This window comes from Marmota marmota, unplaced genomic scaffold (assembly GCF_001458135.2).
Source record: "Marmota marmota marmota unplaced genomic scaffold, marMar, whole genome shotgun sequence".
Taxonomy (NCBI): Eukaryota; Metazoa; Chordata; class Mammalia; order Rodentia; family Sciuridae; genus Marmota; species Marmota marmota.
The window spans coordinates 16119759-16143738 of record NW_026000240.1 but is presented as its reverse complement, the minus strand read 5'-3'; the positions used below and the strand labels follow the sequence as shown (position 1 = coordinate 16143738).

Below are 23980 nucleotides of genomic sequence, written 5' to 3'. Positions count from 1 at the left end.
GCTTTTGGTTCTATTTCCTGTTTTTGGAGTTCAGATTATATTGAGGGCACTGTTTTGGACCCTCTGGCCAAGCAACCATGAATAAGGTACACCATCTACTAAAACAGTGTAAGAGGGGAGCAGAGACACATAAAGGGGGCACATACACTAGGGGATTTTTGGAAAATATCTTAAAGCTTTGTGAAACTGTAGTTTGTACTGGGAGTACTAGGGGAAGTACTTTTGACTAGGTCCCATGGGGCTGGTTCAGATAGATGGTTGTGTTTGAAGCTAGACCTCAAGTTAGTTAGAATTTGATGAGTGGAAATTAGAAAAGATGGGTTATTATAGGTAGAGGGAAGACTATAAACAAAGGCTATGGTTAGTTTTTTGGAAACATTGGTACTTAATTGCATAGGATGGTGATTTTTTTTTTACTGGGCAGTAAACCAGAATCTCCAGCAGGTGCTACAGTGAATCCAAACTGCATAGAAGCCACGTGGGGACTCTGATCCTCTCCTGGGGGGCTGCCTGCCTCTCCTTCTGAATTCTAGTACTAGGAGAAACACCGTCCTTGGGAGTATGTTTCTAAAGTGAACATCGTGGAGGGAGCTAGTCGCCCCAACTGTCAGGGTGCAGTGATGTTCTTAACTAGGAAGAAGCTGAAGAGGACATAGGTGGTGGGAGTAATGCATGAGTGTGCACTCGAGGCTTTCAAATTAAACTGAGGAATTCTTCAACATTTTAAATGGATAAAGTGATATGACCAAAGTATAGCATTAGGAAAATTAATGGTGGCCTTTATGGAGGTTGGATTGACGTTGATAAATAAGCTGTCAGGATTCTCAGGAAAGGATGCTAAGAGGCTGGGGCTGAGCGAGGCAGCAGCAGTGAGAGGAGGAGGAGTGGATGGGAGAGGATACACATACACAGGAGAGTTGCTTGGGGTCTTGGAATGATGGGGATAGGGGAGGCATGAAAATCCCCATCAGGGCTTCAAGCCTGATTTTATGAAAGAAAGGCAGCTGAGATGTGGGGACAAAAGAGTTGCCTGGTTTAGACATTTGGGTTTGAGATGCTATTGGAATATTAAGAAGAAATGCTAACTAGGCTTTTGGACACATAGAGAACTATAGGTAAGGGTAAAGAGGACAGCGGAGAAGTTTATTACCATCAAAAACGAGATGCCTCTCAAAGCAGGGTGTATGATCCCAAGGGTGTGTAGACAGAGAGAAGTCATCTCAGAACCAAACTCTGGTGAAGGTTCCAAGAGCCAGAGGAGGAGGAGCTTGAAGGCTGCAGAGGAACCTAGGAAACTGCAGCATCTCAGAAGCCAAGGAGCGGGGAGAGAGAGAAGGAAGGAATAGAAATGTTACATTCTGCCCTCAAGTGCGAAGACCGCCCATCGTTGCAGTGACAGTGAGTGGATCCCCAAATTCATGCCTCTCTTCTACGTCTAAGTCAGGAAGTAATTTGGAATGCTGAGTCCAGAAACAGTATTAAGAGGGTTTGAAGGAACTTTGAATTTCTGGGTTTTGACTACCTCCAGGTTGGAAATCATTGGGGCTTTTCTTAGTATCAGCACCAAAAGATACTCTGATAGCATTAATTTGACTGTGGAGCCGTTAGACATTGGAATAGTAGTTGTTTTGAGTAAAGTCAGATTCTTACTAAGGATCTCGTGAACTCCTATTTTTTTAAGTCATTTAAAAAAAAAGAACTCAATTTTATATTTTTAAATTTTATCTAGTAGATACATATTTTAGAAATACCTTGTGCCATAAGTTTNACTTTTTTTTTTTTTTTTTTTTTTTAAGGATCAAGGGACAATATAAAATCATGTAAAACACCAATCTTACAGAAATGTGTGTGTTGGAAAGCCCTTCTCAGTCTCACGCACCAGAGTCGGCGCTGCCAACAGACAGTATGCACTGGTCCGGCTTTTCTTTTGCGCTGCTGTGAGTTACTTGGTAGAAGTGGATCACACTCCACCACTGGTCAGCAGCTTACAGTTCTACTTGGCAGCTTACCTTGGACATCTTTCCAGCTTTCACTGCCCATTTCAGTTAATTTTATTCTTCTATTAAACTTCTGCTCCGGTTGTTGGTATTCAGCAACAGCCAACAAGCTGGATCACCAAGCCGGGTTATGGTAGGCAGAAGTGAGTCACAGGCCCCTGCGTCTTCACCTCTAGACCCCAAGGCCATTGCTGTTTGTGGTCGTAGCTGTGGTCACTGCCATTCTGACTGCGGGAGCTTGCTTTGCTCCCCATTCTCTATCTGCTTCTCGAGGTTGCTAACTGCTCCAGATTTGTAAGTGCTGGTGCTGCTGTCCCGGTCACTGGGATGACTCCAGAGGCCATTTCCACTGTGGAAATGGACAGTGGCAGTGGGCTGAAGTAGAGGTGGAAGTGCCAGCAGCTGGAGAGCGTCCTGGCTGAAGCTGTTACTGCTGTTGTGCAAAGTCTCCCAACTGTGACAGGGCGGGGTACCTTCTTTGGTGAAGAAGCCCTTCTGCTCTAGAGGTCCTGTTAGGTGTGCTCTGGTCCTTCACTTGATTATGCCAAGGTGTTCATGGTGACTTCTGCTTTATAGTATGTTTTTAAAAGTCTTGTGTTCCCTCTACAAGATGTATTTGGTAGCAATTTCTCAGTAAATGGTTAGCTGCTTTAATGTCAGTATTGGTGTTGATGACATCTGGCTCTATTGGAGCCTGGGATCTAATTGGCTCAGGAGCCTGGGATCTAATTGGCTCAGGCCTGTGCCAGAATGAACCTTGCTCTAGGCTTTAAAGCACATCTGAGATGGCTTCAGTCTCATTTTCGGTTTTACTATTGATTTGAGTGTCAGTCTAAGCTGGGTGCCCAGCTCCATCCAGGTGGAATTTCATCCTGAGATGGGTGGGGGAGCACAACAGTCAGGAACAGGTTCTAATCTTCGCCTTGATAGTCACCCATCTATACCTTGGGCAGAGCCGGGGACATCATGTTGTCTGGAATGAGGACATTGACCTGGATCCATGGTTGTTCCCCAGGGTGTACGTCACTCACACAGGGAGCTTTATAGAAATATGCATGTCTAGGTTTGGCCCCTGGAGATTCTGCTTCAGTAGGGCTGAGTGGGGCCCAGGAGTGCCGAGACACTCTGCTTCTCCAGAAGCTTCTCCCTTGTCAGCATTACCAGTGCTCATGTCTTTTCCTATTCCTGCCATTGCTCTCTGCCTGCGCAGCCCTCCCCATGGTGGTGGGCATGCTGGCCCTCGGCCTCCACTTTGCTCAGTGCCCATCTCCTCTTCCTCAGCAACAACCTACAGTGCTTCACGGTGCGGTGCAGCGCAGCGGCCGCTCGCGAGGAGGACCCGTACATGGACACCACCCTGAAGGTGAGCACGGGCTCATGGTCACAGGGAAGACTTGGGATCACAGGGGAACACGAGGTGCTTGCAGATGTGCTCCTGGGCCTGAGCCTGGTGAGGACCTTGAGGCTGCCTTATTTATTGGGTCAGAACTTCGGGGTGTTACACAGTAAGCACTTTGCAATTTGTGGTTCAGCTGACAGTCTTTAAGATTGCTTATGAGCATTTCCTTCACAGTTGTTTAGTACATAGTTTTTTTTTTTTTTTTTTTTTTAAAGAGAGAGGAGAGAGAGAATTTTTTTAATATTTATTTTTCAGTTTTCGGTGGACATAACATCTTTATTTCATTTTTATGTGGTGCTGAGGATCCAACCCAGTGCCCCGCGCATGCCAGGCGAGTGCCTTACCGCTTGAGCCACATCCCCAGCCCATAGTACATAGTTTTTAAAGTTTGGGGAAGAACATGTGTAATGTAACCTCAGAGAGAGGATATCATGCCTCTGTATACTATAATTTTTTATTCTAAACAAATATCGGTTGCAGTTGTACAGAGCTATTAATAGAACAGTCCAGATAGCAATATACTCAGAGCACAACATTGAAGAAGATGCATTAAAATGATTTATTTATACTATTATCAGATATGCCTAAAATTCTTTATTTATTTTCCAAGCACTCGGGAATCTTCTATACTTAGTCTAGAAGTTAATGGATATATTAGATCAATAATCTCATTTTTGGTAAGAAGTTGTATGCTTAGTCTTAGAAAAGCACTTACCCACAAAATAAGTGTAGGCAATTTCAGCCTGATCTTCTGACCCTGAATTTCTTTTCTCAAAAATACACTCACTGATTATTTGCATAATTTTCATTTATGTTATTTTACCTCTGAAGTATAAGCTATTTAAATAGATATTTGTTATGAAAACACATGCTGTGCTGCAAGAAACCCCCAAATTGTGATGACCCATTTTTCAGAAGGTAGCTCATGTCTGCCTGGCACCTGAAGCTCACAGCCAGGCTGTGTTAACCAGTGGATGCCCAGGGTGACTGAGGTGCTCGGGCTGCAGTTGCTGTGGCCCAGCTTGTGATAAGTGATTGTGTTTTGTGGAGGGTGGGCTCTGGGTTCTCAGTGACTTCTGTCGCCATGGCCCACCTGGCGTTTCCTGGTGCTTTCCAGGTTTTCTGAGTGCCTTCAGCTGCCTGAGAAATGGAACCACGGATTCTACATGCTTCTTGAGCATGAGATGCATGCGTGGGCTTTTCAAGTAGGACATTATTTATAAGATAAGGGGTATTTCCCCAGTAAAAATGGAAAGAAGACATAGATGAAAAATCTTCTGTTCTCTGTTTTTCATCCTTCTCTTCTCTCCACCTGTCTTTTCAACCCTCAGAAAGACCTGGACTCACATGGGGTGGTGGTACAACTTGGGCTACTTGATAAATTGAAGTCTGATCAAACTACTTTAGAAAACAGTCACAATGCCATGTCTTCCTAGGGTATGAAACCAGAGGGAAGGAAAAGGAAGAGAGAAAGGGAAGGGTGGCAGCTGGTGGGGTGCTGCCTGGAGGCCAGTGAGGTGGGAGAGGGGAGGTCAGTGGTGATCCCAACGCATGGCACCCCTTTCCTGCTACTCCACCAACTCTCAAATCCTCGACGCCACCTGAATGAGCACACAGCCCAGCCCACTGGCTGATTCAGGCTTTGGAAGCTGAAAAAGAATTCACAGCTTCAGTTTCTGGTCTGAAGTGCTGTGTGGTTGTGTAGTTGTGTATGTGTGTGTTACTGGGAAGTGAGCCCAAGGCCTCACGAAAGCATTCCCAGCCCTTTTTGTATTTTATTTTGAGACAGGGTCTCCCTGTGTTGCTCAGGCTGGCTTTGAACTTGAGTTCAAAGTGTCCAGAGTGGTGGCCACTGTGCTTGGCTGGGTGTGGTTACCTCCCTTTCCTCTGCGGTTCTGGCTTTCCTAACTAGCCAAGGCCTACTTAACTATTTTTATGAATGAAAAAATAAATCTAGATGTTTTCCCACCGCTTTGCACAAAGGGATGACAAAGATGACCTCAGAGGCTAAATAGCGTTATTGAAGGAGAAGGGGCAGGGATCTCTGCAGAAATCTCTTCTCCAGAAATCTCTTCCATTATCTTTGTTATCCATTCTCCTTGACTCAGTCCCTGCCTGTTCCAGGGGCGAGCAGTCAGGCTCATCCAGACATAAAAGCATTTTTTGTTTTTTTTTTGAATGGGGGATGGAACCCAGGGCCAGGACTTTACCACTGAGTTGCATCCCCAGTTCTTTTCCTTTTGAGACAGGGTCTTGCTCAGTTGCTCAGAGTGGCCTTGAACTTGCACAAGCATTTCTTGCACACATCCACCCGCAGAAAACAAAACAAAACAAAATACAACCATTTTATACACTTTTCATGCTGCAGAAGACCCTTCTATAGTGTCTGACCATACCCGTTTCGTACACCCGGAGCCACCACCGGTATTGGGCAGGTTGTCAGCCAGGGCTGCTCTCCTCAGGGGCTCCTGCAGTTCGGTCTGCATTTAGTCAGCAGCCAGAACTGAGTTCGTTGATTCGTTGATTGAGTAGCTCTATTAAATAGATGGTTGATTACATAAACTCCTCACTCTCTTAGGAATAGGAATTCAGATTTTTGGGAGATTGTGGGGAGTGTAACATATTTTATCAGACAAGCAGACTGATGTTTGAAGGTCAATGTTCATGCACTTTGTTCCTGGTTACATTTGTGATTTTTTTTCCTTCCCTAGGCTTGCCCACCTGTCAGTTTGGATGTCTGTGCTTTAAGAATACAGCTTTTCATAGGCTTGAAAGCCATCTGTCACTTTAAAAACCACATCATACTCTTGACCAAAGCAGAGCCTGAGGCTGTTCCTGAGAGAAAAGAGTCACCCAAGAGGCTTCTGTAAGCATCCCCCACCCCATACTCCTTCCTATGTCTGGGATGAATCTTACCTGGTATATTTTGTGTGTGTCTTACTTTATCTTTTTTTAAAACCAAAACTTGGAATGATCAGCTGGCTTTTCTATGATGTTCTTTTTCTGGATGAAATTAAGGAGGTTCTAAGGATCTCTGTGATATCCTTTATAATTCACCATGGAACTTTCAAAAGAAAATGAATTATAAAATACTTTCAGTAAAAATCAGGGGTATTTTAGAAAAGGATTTAAAAACATGCTTTTCTGTATAATTAAAGGGAAAGACAGAGCCTGTGCTCCTAAGCCAAGACTACAAGGCTTTTTGCTGTTTTTTTTTTTTTTTTTTAACCTTTCAGCAATTGCATTTTTAGTTACTGAATGTTTTCTAGTATTGGCAATTAAGAACATGTTTCTCACCTGAAAACATACCCATGATCTTTAGATAATTGTATATCTTCCTTAAAATAAAATTGTATTTTTAGCTGGACATGGTAGTGCATACCTGTGATCCCAGCCACTTGGGAGGCTGAGACTGGAGGACGGCAAGTTCAAGGCCAGCCTCAGTAATTTAGCAAGACCCTGTCAAAATTGAAAAAATTGCATTTTCATAACATTAATTTCTAGTTAACTCTTAGGTTTTCTGCTTTCACATTGTTAAGAGTAGAACACTTAGTTCCACACTGCTAATGCTTCTATTTGATGTTTTCAACATTGTAAATTTAGTAGTAAGGAATATAATCTAATATGAACATTCCTCTAAGAAAATTTTAATTAGGAAAGAAATCCATTGGAGTGAGTGAGCATCTAATGTATTTCAAGTCCAACACAGGTGTATATTTTTAACATGCATTTTTATTTTTTTAATTGTTTGTGCCTATACTTTGTTCCACAAGCAGGATATGGTCACATTCTAAGCATGCATGCAATAGACTGAGACTGACAGATCCTAAAAGCTTTAGGGTGAGAAGAGAACCGATTTGTAATGATGCACATTTGACATTTTTAAAGTATTTTTAAATGATTTTTAAAATTTTAATTTATTTGAAAATCCATTTGATCAAAAATTCTCAAATAGGGCTGAGGTTGTGGCTCAGTGGTAGAGTGCTTGCTTAGCATATGAAAGGCACTGGGTTTGATCCTCAGTACCGCTTATAAAAGCATAAATAAATTAAATTTAGGGGGCTGGGGTTGTGGCTCAGCAGTAGAGTGCTCGCCTAGCATGGGTGTTCTCGCCTAGCATGGGCGGGATCCGGGTTCGACTCTCAGCACCACATAAAAATAAAGGCATTGTGTCAAAAAAAAAAAAAAAATTAAATAAATAAATGAATTTTTAAAATTCTCAAATATTTTATATTGAAGAAAATGCCTCACAGTGAAAGCAAGAGTTAATAATATTGTGCTTTAAATCTTAAAATCACGAGTCTTCTGCATTTTCCCAGCAGTATAAATGTTTTGTGTTTACATTGTTTCTTTAGATTTATGGCCTAGGGCTTGTGACTTGACTCCTGACAGCCACCTGCAGGAGAGAGCCAGGCACAGGAACTTTCATAGCCTGCAGGAGTCTTGCTGGTTGTTTTGAGCTTATTGCTCATTTGAGCATACTTGAAGAGTGAATTGGAAGCAACTGGGTTATCCATACATGATAGTTACAGACTACTGAATGCTGTAGGCCTGTGTAGTATTGTGAAGTAGTGTTCAGTGAAGATCGACTGTACAGCTAAGCACTGAAGAAAATACTGAAAGTTATGTCATGGTTATCAATATGGTACCTGATACTCACCATTTAAAAATAACATGTTTTATCTTATAGTTCTTATCCTTTGTTTTGCTTTTAGTTCTAGGAAGGATACCAGTGTTAAGAACAGAATACCTCCCGCAGTCGAGGCTGGGTGGAATTTGTACATTGTGAATACCGTCTCGCCAATGCAGCTCTACAAAGAAATGGTAACTTTTTCAGACTTTTGATTCTTATTTGTAGAAATGTAGAATGAAATCGATGATCACACATTGATTCTAATGACCATGCATTCAGGATGCCACAGACACCAGCGTCCAGGCTCTGACAGGGGAGTGTGTATCTTTCTTGGCTTTGTTGTTTTCAGTTTTGACATGTGAGAAGCAACTAGAAATTCCCTTCATTAAAATCAAAAGTCCTTTATTCATCCCACTCTCCAAAGAGGATCATGTGCCAGTCTAAACATCCATAGCCTTTGGCTTTGACTTTGAACCCTAGTAAAAAGAACCATGAATGGAGGTGAAAAGAACCTAAGACCATTTATCCCTATTTCATTATTTTTTCTTTGGAATGTCATCATAGTGTCCTGGGCACTCAGCCCCTGCACTGCAGCTCCATTGACCTTGAAGGGGCCAGGAGCGAGCATCCTCATTCCTGTTCTAAGAGTAACAGCTTTTGCTCATCCCTAATGATTTTTTTTTTTTTTTTTTTTTTTTTGTGGTACTAGGAACAACTCAGGGCCTCAGTCAGGCGAGGCAGGTGCTCTACCACTGAGCTACATCTCCAGCCTACCCCACTCCTGCGTTTTTTTGACTTTTATTTTGAGACAGGCTCTCCCTATTTTACCCAGACTGGCCTCAAATGTGTTATCCTCCGGCCTCAGCTTCCTGGGTAACTGGGATTATAGGTGTGTGAGATCATGTCCAGCTTCCTGTCATTTATAACTCTTTATTTTGAAATAATTTTCAAACTTAGAGAACATTCCAAGAATAAGACTAATGCAGAGAAAACCTGTTCATTCCCCACATAAATTCACCCACACCAACATTTCACCCATTTTCTTCTCTTTCTCTTTGTACTCTTGTGCTCCCATTCATTGGGAAGAATATTTAGTACCCTATAGCCTTTTGTCCCTGAATACATCAGGGTATATTTCCTGAGAATCAGAATATTCTCTTGTGTAACCATAGTGTAGTCTGATGCTTCAGTAAACTTTACCTTGATATAATACATAGCTTGTGGATCATATTCTGGTTTTTCAACTGACCCAGTAATGGTGTAAAAGCACCCCCAATGCCCTTCAGCCCAGGATGCAGTCTAGGGTCAGGGGGTGTATTTAATCATCATGTCACTTTAGCCTCTTTGGATTGGAATATTTGTATAGCCTTTCTTTTTATTTTATGACATTAACATTTTTTGAAAAAACACGATTTTCCCCCTCTACCTTTTTTTATATTTGAGAGAGTTCTGCATTTTGGGTTTTATTAGAGTTTCTTTCATGATTAGATTCAGGTGATGCATTCTTAGAATATTGCATAGATGGTGTGTTTTATTAGGGTGTCACAACTCTAGGTGCAGGATGCCCATCTGCCCCTCACTGGAGACATTAATTTTGGTAATCTGGTCAATGTGTTGCCTGATTTGTCCCTGGCATTTTGGTGGGCTGGCTTAGGAGGGAGCATGCATTGGATTTTTTTTTTTCCTTTAGTGAGTTGAAGGTATGAGAAATCCAGATGTGGGAGTTGGAATCAAGTGGGCAGTTGGAAATGTTGATCTAGAGCTCAGAATAAGATGAGTAAGCTCTGGCTGAGGACAGACATTTGAAATTAATTTTATAAATAACACTTCACACAGTAAAGAAAAAAAGTGTTCAAACAATAGCAAAGGACACATGATATCAGTTGGCCCTTGTGGTCTCCTGTTTGACCTCCCCGGACACAGTGATCATATCCCAGTTTGGTGTTTATTTCCAGAGATATCCTGTGCAGCTGTGTCAGCACGTGTGTTGTTTTGTAAAGCACATGACTGGAAGCAGACTACCTACTTTGTTGCTTTACATTTTTTCTTAAAAAATACCTCTTTGATATCACTGCATATCAGTAAGCCTAGGACTGCTTTCGTTTTGCTTTGTTTTCTGTGATTCTGGGGATTGAACAGTGTCCCTAGCAGTTTAATGCTGATGATCATCTCAGCTTTGTCCTGCCTGTTTACTCTTCTTAATTGAAGGTCACAGACTCCCTCTGGACCAGCTGATTGCTTATTGACTCAGATGGGCTGGTGAGGGTTTCGAGCCCACTGTGAGCTGAACTTAAACTCATCAGTCGGAACTCAGGGAGGGACACTGTCTTAATATGAAAGGGTTAAATCATAGAACTTCAAAAAAAAAAAAGATAACTATTTCACATGTTTACTAGTTTTATCAAATTGAGATCAAATCATTGCTGAGTTATCTGCATTATTACTATTACAGCATTCTTTGGACCTCGTCATGCTTAAAGCTATTTAACAAGGCAGTATTTACAATCAATCATGTGTATACTAAACTGGCTCATGGATTGTGGAGGAAGAAAACATCAACTAACTGCTGACTGAGAGATACATAACCACTGATTTATTTACTTTTAAAAGCATTTGGGCTGGGTATGTGGCTCAAGCAGTAGCGTGCTCGCCTGGCATGTGTGCAGCCAAGGTTCGATCCTCAGCACCACATACAAATAAAGATGTTGTGTCCGCTGAAAACTAAAAAAAAATTCTCTCTCTCTCTCTCTCTTTCTCTATCTAAAAAAAAAGCATTTAATATGTCCCCAAATTAATATTGTTAATAAAATATATAGTTGTAAAATAGATATTCTTCAGAACTGGGCCTTTTGGGTGTCTTTCTTTAGAGCATTGACTTTGTCATCTGGGCTTCAGGTAGACTACAGCAACACCTACAAGACCATAAAAACCCAGAGCTGCATCCACCTCCTCAGCGAGGCTCATCTGTTGGTGAGGGCAGCCCTGATGGATGCCGGCCAGCTAGAACCTGGAGAGAAAGCAGAGCTTTTGGAAGCATTTAAAGAAAGCTGTGGGCACCTCGGAGACTGTTACAGCAGGTTAGTGACGTCTCTAGCAACCTTGCTGCAGAAGCCGTCTTGCGTTTTGGGTGTGCTTGCCAACTGCTTCATCTCTGGTAGTTACCTGATAAACTGGGGACATGTGAGAGGAGGTGGTTCATTTTTCACTTACTTCACAAGCATTTATTGAGCACATGCTGGGTACCAGGCTTAGAGATACAGAGATGAATGTGACCCATTTCCTGTCTTGAAAGAATCACAGTTTGCTAGATAAGCAGTAAGCCTTAAGCTATGAGTCTTCCACCACATGACGTGGGACATTTGAAGGTTGTTTTCAGGCCTTGGGGGCCATGGCTGGTGAGAACACCCCATTGCTTGCTTACTGTCTGTGAGCTAAGGGAGAGGTGTCAGCAGGACAGGCTGTGGTTTTAGTCTTAGTAGTCAGTGCTTTGTGATGTCAGAAGGGGAGCCTGTGATGAAGAGTGACCCCCGTGAGTGATTGGAAACTGATAAAACAGACTTTGCCTACCTGTGAAGACCATTGTTTTTAGAGATAGACACATCACGAATATTAAAATTCATCTAATGAATTACTTTTTTTCCAGATTATAAGCATGCAAAAAGAAGCTACACTGGTTAGAATGACTTGTAAAGTAAAACTCAGGAGTCTGTTCCAGTTCATGATGTCATTTGCAATTAATGTCTTTGTGTTATTATTGGCATGGTCGGACGTACAGACTTACAACCCACAAACTGTGGTGTTTCTTTCCTCCCCTCAGACTGGACACCCAGCATTCCCACCTGGCCTTGCCGTACTATAAGATGTCTGGTTTGACCATGGCTGAAGTCTTGGCACGTGTGGACTGGGCAGTGGACAGTGAACCACAGAAATACGAGAAGGGATTAATCTTTTATATTAATCATTCACTTTATGAAAACCTGGATGAAGAACTAAGTGAAGTGAATATTGTCTTTTATTTAGTTATAGCAAATATTTTTCACTTTTCATTTTAGTAATTTATTCTGTATCATATAATTTAGAAGGCAAGTTCCAAACATTTTCCTCTTTGTTTCTCTTCTCTTAAAAAAAGTGATGTACCTTTGTCTTCGGGCTTGGAAAAGACCTTCTGGGCCATTTCTCACACCTCGTCAGTGTGAAGAGAGGGAGATGTGGTGCTTGAGGACCTGCCTGGTGATGGCAGCTCGTCCTGTAGAGTAACAGTGTGGTCCTACCCTGATCCTCATCTACTGTCCTCCCCCCCTTCTGGTCACTCCATTCTCCAGGGGTCCAAAGCTTCACTTACAAACTCAGATTTGTGACCTTAAAACATAAAGGGTTTTTTTTGTTGTTGTTGTTGCTATGTTTTGTTTTGCCTCTTATGTGTTTTGAGTATAGTTGGAAATTGTGATACCAAATGATTTGAGAGAGATGAAATTTTCTCATAGAAATTACTTCACTGAGTATATTTTTAATTATGCTGTAGTCTTTTATTGTAGACTTTTAAGTGTCATTTAGTGAAACATTTATTTTCTTCCTCTGAACTCCTGTTAAAATTAGAAATGTTGGTCACATCTCCAGTGCGTATTTCAATGCTTTTTCTTCATTAGCTTTCAGCAAAGAGATCACTTCATCTCAGGTCTCCCATGTATCTGAATCATTTCTTCTTTAATCATAACATAATATATAATTTTATTTTTAATTGCTATATTTGTCTCTATTTGGTGTACACGTAGGTCTTCCAGCGCTTAGGAATTCTGAAGTTCTTATACACACACACACACACACACACACACACACACATTCATGCATGCATACACACACGTGTATTTGCTGATTTTGTTGCTTTCTATTCGCTGAATGGCCTTTTATTCTTTGTGCTCCTCAAAGGAATTAGCAGCAAAAGTGGTTCAGATGTTTCACGTGACTGAGCCGAAGCAACTGCCCCATGTTCTCTGCAGCCCTTCCATGAAGAATATTAATCCTTTAACTGCCTTGAGCTACCTGAACAAGTTGGATACTTATGGATTTGCCTCAATCCTAGTGACACTGACCAAAGCAGCAGTGGCTCTGAAAATGGGAAATCTCGACATGTACAGAGATGAAATGAAAAGCTATTCGGAGGTACGGAGCCTGCCTGGCCTTAACAGCAGGCTTAATAGCAGGCTGAAGGTGGTAGTCTTGAGGTGTTTTGCTCTCTTTGGCTTCTTTTAGCTCATATTTTCTTAGTTGTAATGGAAAATAGACATAATATTAGAAGAGAAAGTGGGACCTTGGATCTAGCAAATGAAAAAAATTCAACTGATAAATGGTAGCAGTGGGTGTGCAGAGACCTTTCGGCTCAGCATTGAGGACATCCAGAGCACTGTGCTTGGCTCTGGGGCCTCTGCCCAGAACCAGCAGTCTGATCTGGTGTGAGAGACAGGGTGTGCTCACCGAAAATGGAGCAGAGGGTGTGTATTTAAGGATAGCAAAAGGAGAGTAACTCTAAGCCCTAGGAATTAGTAGATCAAAGATAGCCTCCCCTTGGGAAAATCAAGGGTGACTTTAGGGAGGATGGACATACAGTTGGTACATCAAAAGAAGAAAGTCACTGCCTTGGAAAAGAGATCATTTGGGCTCATGAGTCAAAAATGGTAATGGGAAGAAAATTAGAGGTAGTGTTATTTGAGCTCTTACGATGTCCCAGGCCCCTTGCATGTGTCATCTTACTGAATTCTTAATGCCATGAAGTTGATGCCCTTATAACTGTGAGTGGCTGAGACAGCTGGGACACAGGGCTTCAACACCTTGTCCGTGATCACGTCGTGGGTGGTGGCAGAGTGAGCCGTGAGCCCATAGCCTGGTAACCTGTGCGCGCAGGCTGCTGTTCTTGTTGCCTGACTCTGCTCAGATGCCCACAGTATGACTGGTCTCTAACATGAAAAGAGCTGCTTTTTTGTGATAAAGTGAAAACATTAGGGCATCTGCTTTGAAGAGAAGCCTTCTAAGAAAATAAATTTTCTTTCCATAATTTTGAAAAAACTTTAGTTTTTTTTTTTCCGAATTAAGTAGATCTAAATGGAAAGCTCTACAAAACTTAAATATCTTAAAATTAAACATTAGTAGCTTCTGTGAGACAGTTAATGATGTCCTTCCTGAGATAGAGACTAGTCTTTGTAGTTAAAGAAAAAACTATGATTAAAGTCAGTTATGAATAGCCCAGCCCTGACTCCTGAGTGCGCCAGGGCGTATCTGAGGATGCATGACCTGAATGAAGGGCACACATCGTTCTTAAATTCCTTTTTCATCTGAAGATGAAGTTGGCGTGTGGCTTCATTCTGGAACCTCGGCTGCTGATTCAACAGAGGAAGGGACAGATGGTTCCAACCCAGCTTGCAGCGCACCTGAGAGAGATGCAGCCTGGCTTGCTCGTGGCTGCAGTCCTGGGCTTGCAGAAGAACAACAAAATCGGAATTGAAGAGGCTGATTCTTTCTTTAAGGTTTGTCACGTTAAAAATGTAATGTTTCTGGGTGGGGGCTGTGGCTCATTGGCAGAGCCCTTGCCTCCCACGTGTGAGGCACTGGGTTCGATCCTCAGCACCACATATAAATAAACAAATAAAATAAAGTATTGTGTCCATCTACAACTAAAAAAATATTTTTAAAAAGTAATGTTTCTGATGGTTTGATAAAAATCAGTGGAAAAGGGGAAGCAGAATAAGAGAAGTGAGTTTTTCGTTTGTTTATTGAAAAAGCAAATCTAATTAGTTTACATTAAAGTGTAAATTTATGTAAGTTAACTCCATTCTTGCAACCTAGAACCTGTTTCTTATTAAAAATGTCTAAACATTGTGTGCTAAAGCTGATTAAAGTGTTAATCAGGTGGCTCACGTGAGGTGTGATAGCCCAGGGGTGGCTTGGTCAGTATTGTGTTCACCTAGGGCATGGCCTTTTTTCACTGTTTTCAAGATGCTCTGTGATCAGGACGAAGATATGATTCCTCAGCTCTTGGTAGACTTCTGGGAAGCTCAATTAGTGGCCTGTCTCCCAGACGTGGTACTTCAGGAACTCTGTTTCAAGCTCACATCACAGTACATCTGGAGATTGTCTAAGAGGCAGCCTCCTGACACTACCCCGTTGCAAACATCAGAGGATCTGGTAAGACAAGGGCATAGTACCTTACATTAAGCTCATATTGCACATTACAATAATCTGCTGCCTTATTTTTAATGATTCAGAATCAATTTTAATGATTCAGAACCTAGTGTTCTATTACTAGATATTTAATTAAGCTGGAGTTAAAAGCACACTTAAAACTGTCTTTGACTGACGTTGCCCAGGTTTTAAATAGTTTTACACTCCAACAAATATCCCTGCTGCTCCTTTGTTAGGTACTGGCAGTGACATCTTGGTAGTCAAAGCACTTGGGAAGGACCTTTCCCAGAACCACCAGGCCTGTTCCTCCTCAGCAGGGGTCATCAATGAATAGTGGAACAGAGAAGGGACCTCTGTGGCTCTCCCTAGTGGGAGAGGAGCTTCAGAAGGCCTGGGCGGGAGGCTGCCTCACTGGGCATGCTCCTGTCAGGGGCACAGTCCAGGCCTGCAGCATTCCAGGCCCCAGAACAGCCCTTCTACTCTCCTGGCTCCCTCCCTTCCAGCCCCTTTGCCTCTCATGGATGCCATGGCTAATGTGGGGGTCACAGAAAAAGTCACCAGCTTCTTGAATAAGGGGACCTCCATGGGAATTGTCTTGATAATGGATGGTGTCTTGCCTCTCAAATAAAATGTATTGATGAAAATTATTTCCAAGTTTCCTTTAATTCTTTTTCAGTATAATTAGCTTAAGGCAGTTTTTTGTTTTGTTTTGAAATTTTTGCTAGAGAGTACCTCCTTGGAATATTTTTTTTAAATATTTATTTTTTCGGTGTAGATGGACACAACAGAAATGCCTTTATTTTTATGTGGTGCTGAGGATCGAACCTGGGTTCCATCCGTGCTAGGCGAACGCTCTACCACTGAGCCACAATCCCAGCCCCAGGAATATTTTTTTAAACATTTATTTTTTACTTATAGGTGGATACAGTGTCTTTATTTTACTCTATGTGGTGCTGAGGATCGAACCCTGTGCCTCACGTGTGCTAGGTGAGCGCTGTACCTCTGAGCCACAAACCCAGCCCCCCCCCCCCCCGGAATATTTTAAAGTTCAAAATTAAGGAAATATGGGGCTGGGTTGTAACTCAGTGGTGGAGCATTTGCCTAGCATGTGTGAGGCACAGGGTTTGATCCTCAGCACCACATAAAAATAAATAAATAAAATAGATGTGTTCATCTACAACTAAAAATTATTTTTAAAAAATAAGATTAAGGGAATATTTAGGTGCAGCTTATTTGTCATGGAAGCAGTAGGCTGAAACTCTTTTTGGGGAAGGCAAAGCACTTGGGAAAGACTTCCTGTTCCTAGGCTGGTGTGTACCTGACCTGTGATGTGGCAGAGGGTTAACAATCACTGGACAAAGGAAGGTTTTGTTTTGTCATTAGGTGTTTATGATAAATTTCTTTTATCTTTTAGATAAATGCCTGCAGTCACTTTGGCTTAATCTACCCGTGGGTTGATGTCTTGATATCATCTGATTCCTTAGCTGATAAAAATTACAAAGAAGACCTTTCAAAATTACAAGTAAGTTAAAATGCCTCTTATCCTTTTGAATACACACACAGCAGTACTGTGTGGGATTTAAATTTGGTAAGATGTCAAGTGTCCCTTTAATCCATGGATCTATAGTGAGCATACTCAGGGGCTTTGGCAGCACTCCTGCCTCTGCCTGGAACTGCAAGCTCTGCCAGCTGAAGTGACCACTATTCTCATCTCCAGGGTGCACTTGAAAAACACTCTAAATGAAAGTGTGACAGATATGTAGTGGTGTTTTTATGGATGTAATCCAGTTTTAGCATGACTGACACAATTTAGACTGCTCACACTAGTTCATAAGAAACAACTCAAGGTAACCAGTTTACCTGGCTTCTAAACGAATCTTCAAAAACTAGCATCATGGTTAGACACCGTAGATCCTCCCATGAGAATTCTGGCCCTGACAGTATTTCCACTGGAAATGAGAAATGAAGTGTGCATTTCATTTCAGGCTGGGCTGCATTATTTATGATTTATTTAACATAGTTCAGTGGCCCAGGGACTGATTATAATTCCCACAGTTGTTTTCTTTGTCCAATGTCGCTTGCCCTCAGAGAAAAATTAAGATTTCATATTAGTAATTCTAAGTTTCAAATTCAGCAGAACCGGCAATCCAGGACTCTTCTTACCCCTGAGGCCTGAGAGTTGAAGCCTGCTAGTGGCCAGTCCCTGGGCATTGCTTCTGGTGTTCTGTCTGCCTGATTTATCTCCATGTTTTCCGTCTCCGAGCTGAGAGTCTTGTGTCTACTTTCCTCGTAGCAAGATCTCTTTATGCATTTTCATTCTCTGGTTGACCACTTTCTGCTTTTGAGTTTGCAATCCCTGATTTAAGCTCTGGGAACTGGTGTAAGCGTGGTTATTGATGCTACAACCAAATGTCAAATTGGGGATAGAGGTTGGGGAAGGAAGCTCAAGAGACCATATCGCTTATATTCAGTCTCCAAATAGAGCTGTGTTTTCCCCAGAGATGGAGTTATTTATAGTCCTTAAAGATTTTGTCTCTTGTGACAAAGAGGCTTCTTAGCCTCAACTTTTGTTCGTCACATGAGCATAGACTGTAAATGTGGTGGGCAGCACCGGGCCTTGACCTCCCACAACATACACAGTAATGACATATTTGTAATTGTATTAAATGCCAGGTAATCAAGGACCCAGTATAGAAATATGTCCATTTTCTTCCATATTGGGAGATCCTATGAGTGGGTGATTATTACCTTATTTCATCTTTGCCATTTTATTGTTGGGAAATTATTCAAATGAATTATTTATTAAACTTACAGAAGAAAAGATACCAACCTTATTTTCCTGGCCATTCTTTGGTAGATATTTGGAATAAAATAATCATGCTAACTGTGAACAGATAGTTCACTTTCCATATTCTCTCATAACTCTGAGAAGATGCTGTAGCAAAAAAAGATACAGGGAGGAGAAATCAAGACATGACTATTTCTCTTATAGGAGATGGGGAAATGAAGATTATCTTGGTGGTACAATAAAAATACTTACACATTTTAAAAGTAAAATACTGCTAAAGTTGCTGAATAATAATATCTTAGTAGAGTTCTCAATACTGAAATACCTGCTCCCTGACATTCAGCTTGTGGCAAATGGTGTTGATTTATTTATTTTATTTTTAATTTTTTTTGCAAATGGTGTCGATTTATTTATTTTATTTTTTATTTTTTTTTTGCAAATGGTGTCGATTTAAATGACCAAGTTCTAAATAAGTGCTTTAGCTTTTTTATATTAAATTTTATACTAAATTTTATTTAGCTTTATATTAAAATTTATTATTTTAGTGTGTCTCATTAAAAAAAATTTGGAAAATGCAGGGAAGTATGAAAAGAGAACAGAAAGTAAGCTTTGCTTTCCCATCCAATTAGCTGATGTGCGTTTTGGTGCAGGGCCGTGCAGAGATACTTCCATGCTGCATATACCTGTGTGGATAGTACAGAGCTGGGCATGCTCTGAGCATAATCTCAAAATGAGGTTTTCTTACTCATCATCTTATCATGAGCACTTTCTCCTTAACTAGCCTTTGGAAACGTCATTTTGATGACTATCTAAAGTTTGACAACATGACTGTACCATTATTAACTTAACATCCCTCCTTGTTGAATTTTTGGATTTCTTGAGATTTTTTGGTTTTGAGAATATGCTTGTGCAAACAACTATCTGTTAATTATTTCTTTAGGACAGAGTCCTAGAAAATTCCTGTCAGTCTTAATTTGCTGTCCATTCAAATAAATGAAATTATTTTACTTTAAAAGTGGTGATTTTCTATTAAACAAATCTTTATTTCTTTAAACTGGAGGTACAGATACAAAATATTTAACACTTCAGCCCACTAATATTTATTAAATAAGGACTGTATTCATGTGTTCTTAAATGGCGTCCTCCTTCTTCTTTTTATGATAAGTGAGGTTTGTTGCTTTTATTTTCTTCTTTAAGAGAATTCTGAGAATTCTAGCCCTGACAGTATTTCCACTGGAAATGAGATATCATCTGATTCCTTAGCTGATAAAAATTGTAGGTCGTGTTTTAGTGTCTGGATGCCTTGCTCCATAACATTTTGCTTTTCTGTTCCTAGTCTCTTATCTGTGGTCCTTCATTTGACATAGCTTCCATCATTCCCTTCTTGGAGCCACTCTCGGAAGACACTGTTGCTGGCCTCAGTGTCCACGTTCTGTGTCGTACTCGCCTGAGAGAGTATGAGCAGTGCTTGGACACGCTGCTGGAGAGATGCCCGCAGGCAGTCATTCCATACGCTAATCACGAACTGAAAGAAGAGAACCGGGTATAAGCTTTTGGATTCTGTTCTCAGGCTTGATCGTGAGAGTGTGCGTTGATAATCTTGTTGCCATGTGTCTGCATTACAGGGACATTTGTGACTTCACAGGGCCGTGTGAATCCAGTGAACCTGGATGTTTAAGGGCATGGGTTAGATACTGTTAGATGCTATTAAAATGCAGGATGATGATGATGATGCATTAGCATCTTTGGAAACCTCTTGTTTGGAGATTAAATAGATGATTGCTTGAAGATTTGGGAAACATAATGCATGATGGGAAAATATTTTCTGAGTGATAAAGTCTTAAGTTTAGAAATTAGAAGAGTTTTAGACTCTAGTATACTTTTTCTTCTTCCTTGTCACCTAAGACATGGTAACAGGACATGTCTATGCTGCTTCTTGAAAATAGCCACGTGCATGGGTGCATATCAAGTTTTAAAGCTCTTTTTTTTTTTTTTGGTTTAAACAGAAGATAGGCTGTGGATAATAACTCCTTTTATCATAAAATTGAGTTCCTTAACCAAATGATGTAATGGTGCCCCGTGCCTTCCTGCACAGTCTTTTCTCATTGGAAAGCTAAGTGTAAAATGCATCAAACTAAAATTGATTCATTTTTTTCTAAGATAGACTCTGTGGTGGAAAAAACTGCTGCCTGAGCTTTGTCAGAGAATAAAATGTGGTGGAGAGAAGTATCAACTTTACCTGACATCACTGAAAGGTAAAAGTACTTTTTTTACTTGATCGTAGACTTTAGTTTCAATTTTAAATTTGCTGGAGTCATACTTTATCTAGGTTTCTCATGGGAATTTTTCAAGTGGAAGAGCTTATTTTTAGCATCTGTGTGCCCGGATCACATTTGATATTCATTTATCTCTTCTACTCACAGAGCTGGTATTTTAAGTTAATCTTTTCAAATGCTCAACAAATTATTACAGTTATAGAAATTCACAACTTCATGAAGACAATTACATCTTTTATTAATGATCTGAGTGTTTAATTTACTTCATGTCTGAAGCTAAGATTAACAAACACAATTTTAAGTATTGAAGAAGGATGAGTTCTTCCAGTGTTTAAAAGTTGAATGTCTAAATCATACAGTTTTTTACAGCGTAGATTGTCAATTTGAATTTTCATCATTCATACATAGTCATTTATCAATCTTAACGGACATATCATTTTCATTTTCTATGTTGTTGTGTGTTAATGTTACTAGTTATTTGTTGGCCTGACTACAAAAGTCATGTCAATGTTGATTGTAATGCACATGAAATATTAGAAATCGACAGTGTTGGAATTATATTTTCTAGCTGAGGCAATAGATTTTTAAAACATTAGGCAGAGCCAGTGGCCATCAGATGTTGTTTTTCTGAAGATCCCACTTAGTAAACGTTGCACGTTTGTGATAGGGGAAGGAGGAGGCTACCTCCCACCAACTCTTTGTCTTCCTCCCTGACTGCTTTGGTTTTCAGGAGATGGAAGTGGCAGGTGTCTGATTGCTTTGCCCCACTTGCATCAAAATTAATCACATAATTAATCACTATTAATTAAGATAGTTTTCACGTGGGTGGGTCACTTTCCCACCTTCCTGCAGATGTCCCCCATTTTCACACCTCTGCAACAGTGTTATCTAGTCAAGCCTCTTTCTGGCTCACATCCATGTGCTTTCTTCCCTAACTTACCCATAATTGTTCCTCCAGTGTTTGTGTGTGTGCTCACGTGTGTGATTTCCATCATTGGATTGCAGTGCCTCAGAGCCGGCACAGCGTTCTGTCTGCATTTCATGGTGTGCACTCTGCTCAGCAGCAATGTGCTTCTCCCACAGGAAACATCCTGTAGCTATTTATTGATTGGAAGGGGAGGTACCTGAAGAAATTCCATTTCTTAGAGGTGTTCCTGTCGGCAGCTAAGCACACTAAGGTCCCGGATTTGAGTCTGAAAAATTAGAATTGAGTTCTAGGTGTGCCACTTAGCGAGTGACCCAGTTTTTTATATATCCCTGGACTGATGAGAAGTTCCAGAGTCACTCTTGAGTGAAATGTAGGGCAAAACTGCAAGAGAGTACCAGGGACTCCTAGGGTGTGTTGGAGCGCCGATTTTTCTCTCTACTGCAGCTTTTCCCAGCCTTGGCATTTTGAGGGTTGGGAAATTGTCTGTTTGTGTGATGTCCCCAGTGCACGTGAGGATGTTAAACAGCAGCATCCTTGCCCCTGCCTGCTGAATACCAGTAGCACTGCCCCAGGAACCACAAACTAAAAACACATTACAGACAGGAAACCAGGACTCAAAGGATTAAGTAACGCCCTTTAAGTCACTCACCAAGTAGGTGGGTTGACATCTGGATTCCTTCCCTACACTGTCTGATTCCAGAGCTAGGGATCTTCCACATGGCTCCACCGCACTTATGAGTTTTCAGCAAAAACAGCAGGAGGCTCCTCTGCATGACGAGGGTTAAGATTGCTGAATGTTGGGCAGATGCCTCTGAGCAGCTCTTACGTAGAGCAAGCAGTGGGCACACGAGGACACTCAGGAATGGCCTGAAGTGCACATAGGGCCAGAGACCAGGAGGCATTTATGGGGAACACTGCTCCTAAGCATCACCCTTCTCTCTAGAAGAGGGAAGCGTGTATCTTTTAACTAGTAATACAATCACAAAAGCACACATTTACCTTTACAAATACACTTGATGAGAAGCCCTTCGTGTTGAAAATGTTCACTGGAGCACCTTCCTTTGCAGTTTATGAAAAAGGCACATTTGTACTAATTAATAATGTCACAATCTCATAATGGAGAGGAACTGATTTAGGGCAGTGGTATCCAACTGGAAATGGTGTTTTCTTGCCTGGCAAACATCCGATGTATATTTCCTGCAGGACAGTGCTAACAGAAGGCCATTTTCAGATAGTCGCATTTCTCTTTAGAAAACAATAGGAACCTATTGAAAAACAACCTAGTAATCCAGCAATGAAAGAGGAACTCCAGATCCCATGGGGCTGATATAAAATCAACTTCAGAGGAGTCTAGAAAGGATGTTAGAAGTTGTTAAAACCACAAAGTCGTCTGTGGACTTAGGAGACTGTTCTCTTTGTAGTCGTAATATTTTGTCTCCCGAACCAGCTTCTGATTAATCGAATGAGTGATTAAGAGACTTAGATTAAAGATGGGCTTTCCATTCTAACAGGTTTTCTTTCCTATAACAGAAGTGCTTTCCATCGTCGCTGTGGAACTGGAGCTCAGGGATTTCTTGAACGTCCTCCCAGAAGATGGCACTGCTGCATTCTTCTTGCCCTATCTTCTTTACTGCAGTCGCAAAAAATCACTGACTTGAAGTGTCTTTTAAAAGTAGCACATGAAGCTGCATTTTAAAAATTCATTGCCAGGTACAGATACAAGCAAAGGGTTTTTTTTTTTTTTTTTTAACATATCTCAGATTCTTTCAGGGTGCTTCATGTAGTGGGTAACCACTAATTTCTAAATTTATAACCTGAATCCCTTTAATTGCCCAGAATGTAAAAGAGCTTCAAGACATAAGAATTCTTCAAGGAAGCCACATATTTAAAAGTGGATACTGATTTTTATTCCAGAAAACACCACCGATTTCTTGTTCTTGGAGACATGACAATCTTTTTCTATCCCAGGAACACTCGAGGAAATATTTTACAAGTTTATTTGAATATTACTTTAGAGCGCCAGAATTTTTATCTTCTGGATTTTTCCAGATTTTTCTATTGTGTTACTTTCAAAAAATAATAATTTTCTCTTGAGGAAGATGTAAATGTTTTGCCACAGTAAAAGATTTCCAACTCTATCTTCTTGTTACTTTTAAATCCTATGCTGTTTCTTTCTGCATCAGATGAAGTAAATGTTCACAAACCTCACTTCCTGTCTAGATGTTGGCATCATTTGTTGAATGCATGCTTTCCAGCCCAAGCCTTGTATCTGTTTCCTGTTGATGTATACTCCTGTTGCTCTTGCAGCTGGAGCATTTGTGACAATAAAGCACTGTATCATGATAGTCACGTCTGTCTTCTTTTTTAACCTCTTGTTAAGGAGTTTTGAGTCCAAGTTCAGCTCATTGAGAGTATTCACTGAATCCAGTTGAGACAGTACAAAAGTTCTGCTTGCCCGCTGCCTGGCACAACCACGTTCTGAAGCTTGTCTCCTGGTGGCAAGGTTTCAATATTTTATTATCTTAAATTTGTTTTTACCTGGATTTGACATAGGCATTGTTTCTCAACTTCACCTTTCCCAATTCCAGGTAATATCCCTTGACCATCTTTTCAAGGATTCAACAAAACTCCAATTGGCATCTTTTTATTTTTGTTTTATTTTTCCTTCTTCCTCTGCAGCTTGTACCTGCATGCCCACTGGCTCATTAGAAACGATGTCAGCATTGATGGGAAGGTGATGGTTGGGAACATGTCAGGGACGCTTCATGTGATCCTTTGAGGACCAC

The 23980-nt window shown here is 40.9% G+C and overlaps 2 protein-coding genes across 5 annotated transcripts in view; one reads left to right on the top strand and one right to left on the bottom strand.

Annotated features, from left to right (window-relative positions):
• The window catches only part of Hps3 (HPS3 biogenesis of lysosomal organelles complex 2 subunit 1), a 28507-nt gene extending 4968 nt beyond the window's left edge, over positions 1-23539 (top strand). For both annotated transcript variants that reach the window (XM_048794123.1, XM_048794124.1), the window contains 12 exons: positions 3279-3360; positions 6108-6262; positions 8112-8220; positions 10925-11106; positions 11847-12027; positions 12956-13189; positions 14362-14547; positions 15017-15205; positions 16617-16724; positions 19327-19533; positions 20155-20245; positions 22725-23539. In XM_048794123.1, the coding sequence (XP_048650080.1) occupies positions 3279-3360; positions 6108-6262; positions 8112-8220; positions 10925-11106; positions 11847-12027; positions 12956-13189; positions 14362-14547; positions 15017-15205; positions 16617-16724; positions 19327-19533; positions 20155-20245; positions 22725-22852 (1852 nt within the window). In that variant the 3' untranslated portion in view covers positions 22853-23539. The remainder of the gene's footprint in view (positions 1-3278; positions 3361-6107; positions 6263-8111; positions 8221-10924; positions 11107-11846; positions 12028-12955; positions 13190-14361; positions 14548-15016; positions 15206-16616; positions 16725-19326; positions 19534-20154; positions 20246-22724) is intronic.
• LOC107143321 (ceruloplasmin) overlaps positions 14775-23980 on the bottom strand; it is a 46097-nt gene continuing 36891 nt past the window's right edge. Inside the window, exons 19-20 of one of the 3 annotated variants that reach the window (XM_015486955.2) lie at positions 18033-18137; positions 14775-15202 (exon numbers count right to left, since the gene is read on the bottom strand). In XM_015486955.2, coding sequence (XP_015342441.1) covers positions 18034-18137 — 104 coding nt within the window. In that variant the 3' untranslated portion in view covers positions 14775-15202; position 18033. Of the gene's footprint in view, positions 15203-17176; positions 17602-18032; positions 18138-19009; positions 19516-23980 lie in introns of those variants that run through there. The other 2 variants (XM_048794122.1, XM_015486957.2) reach the window with 2 other exon arrangements.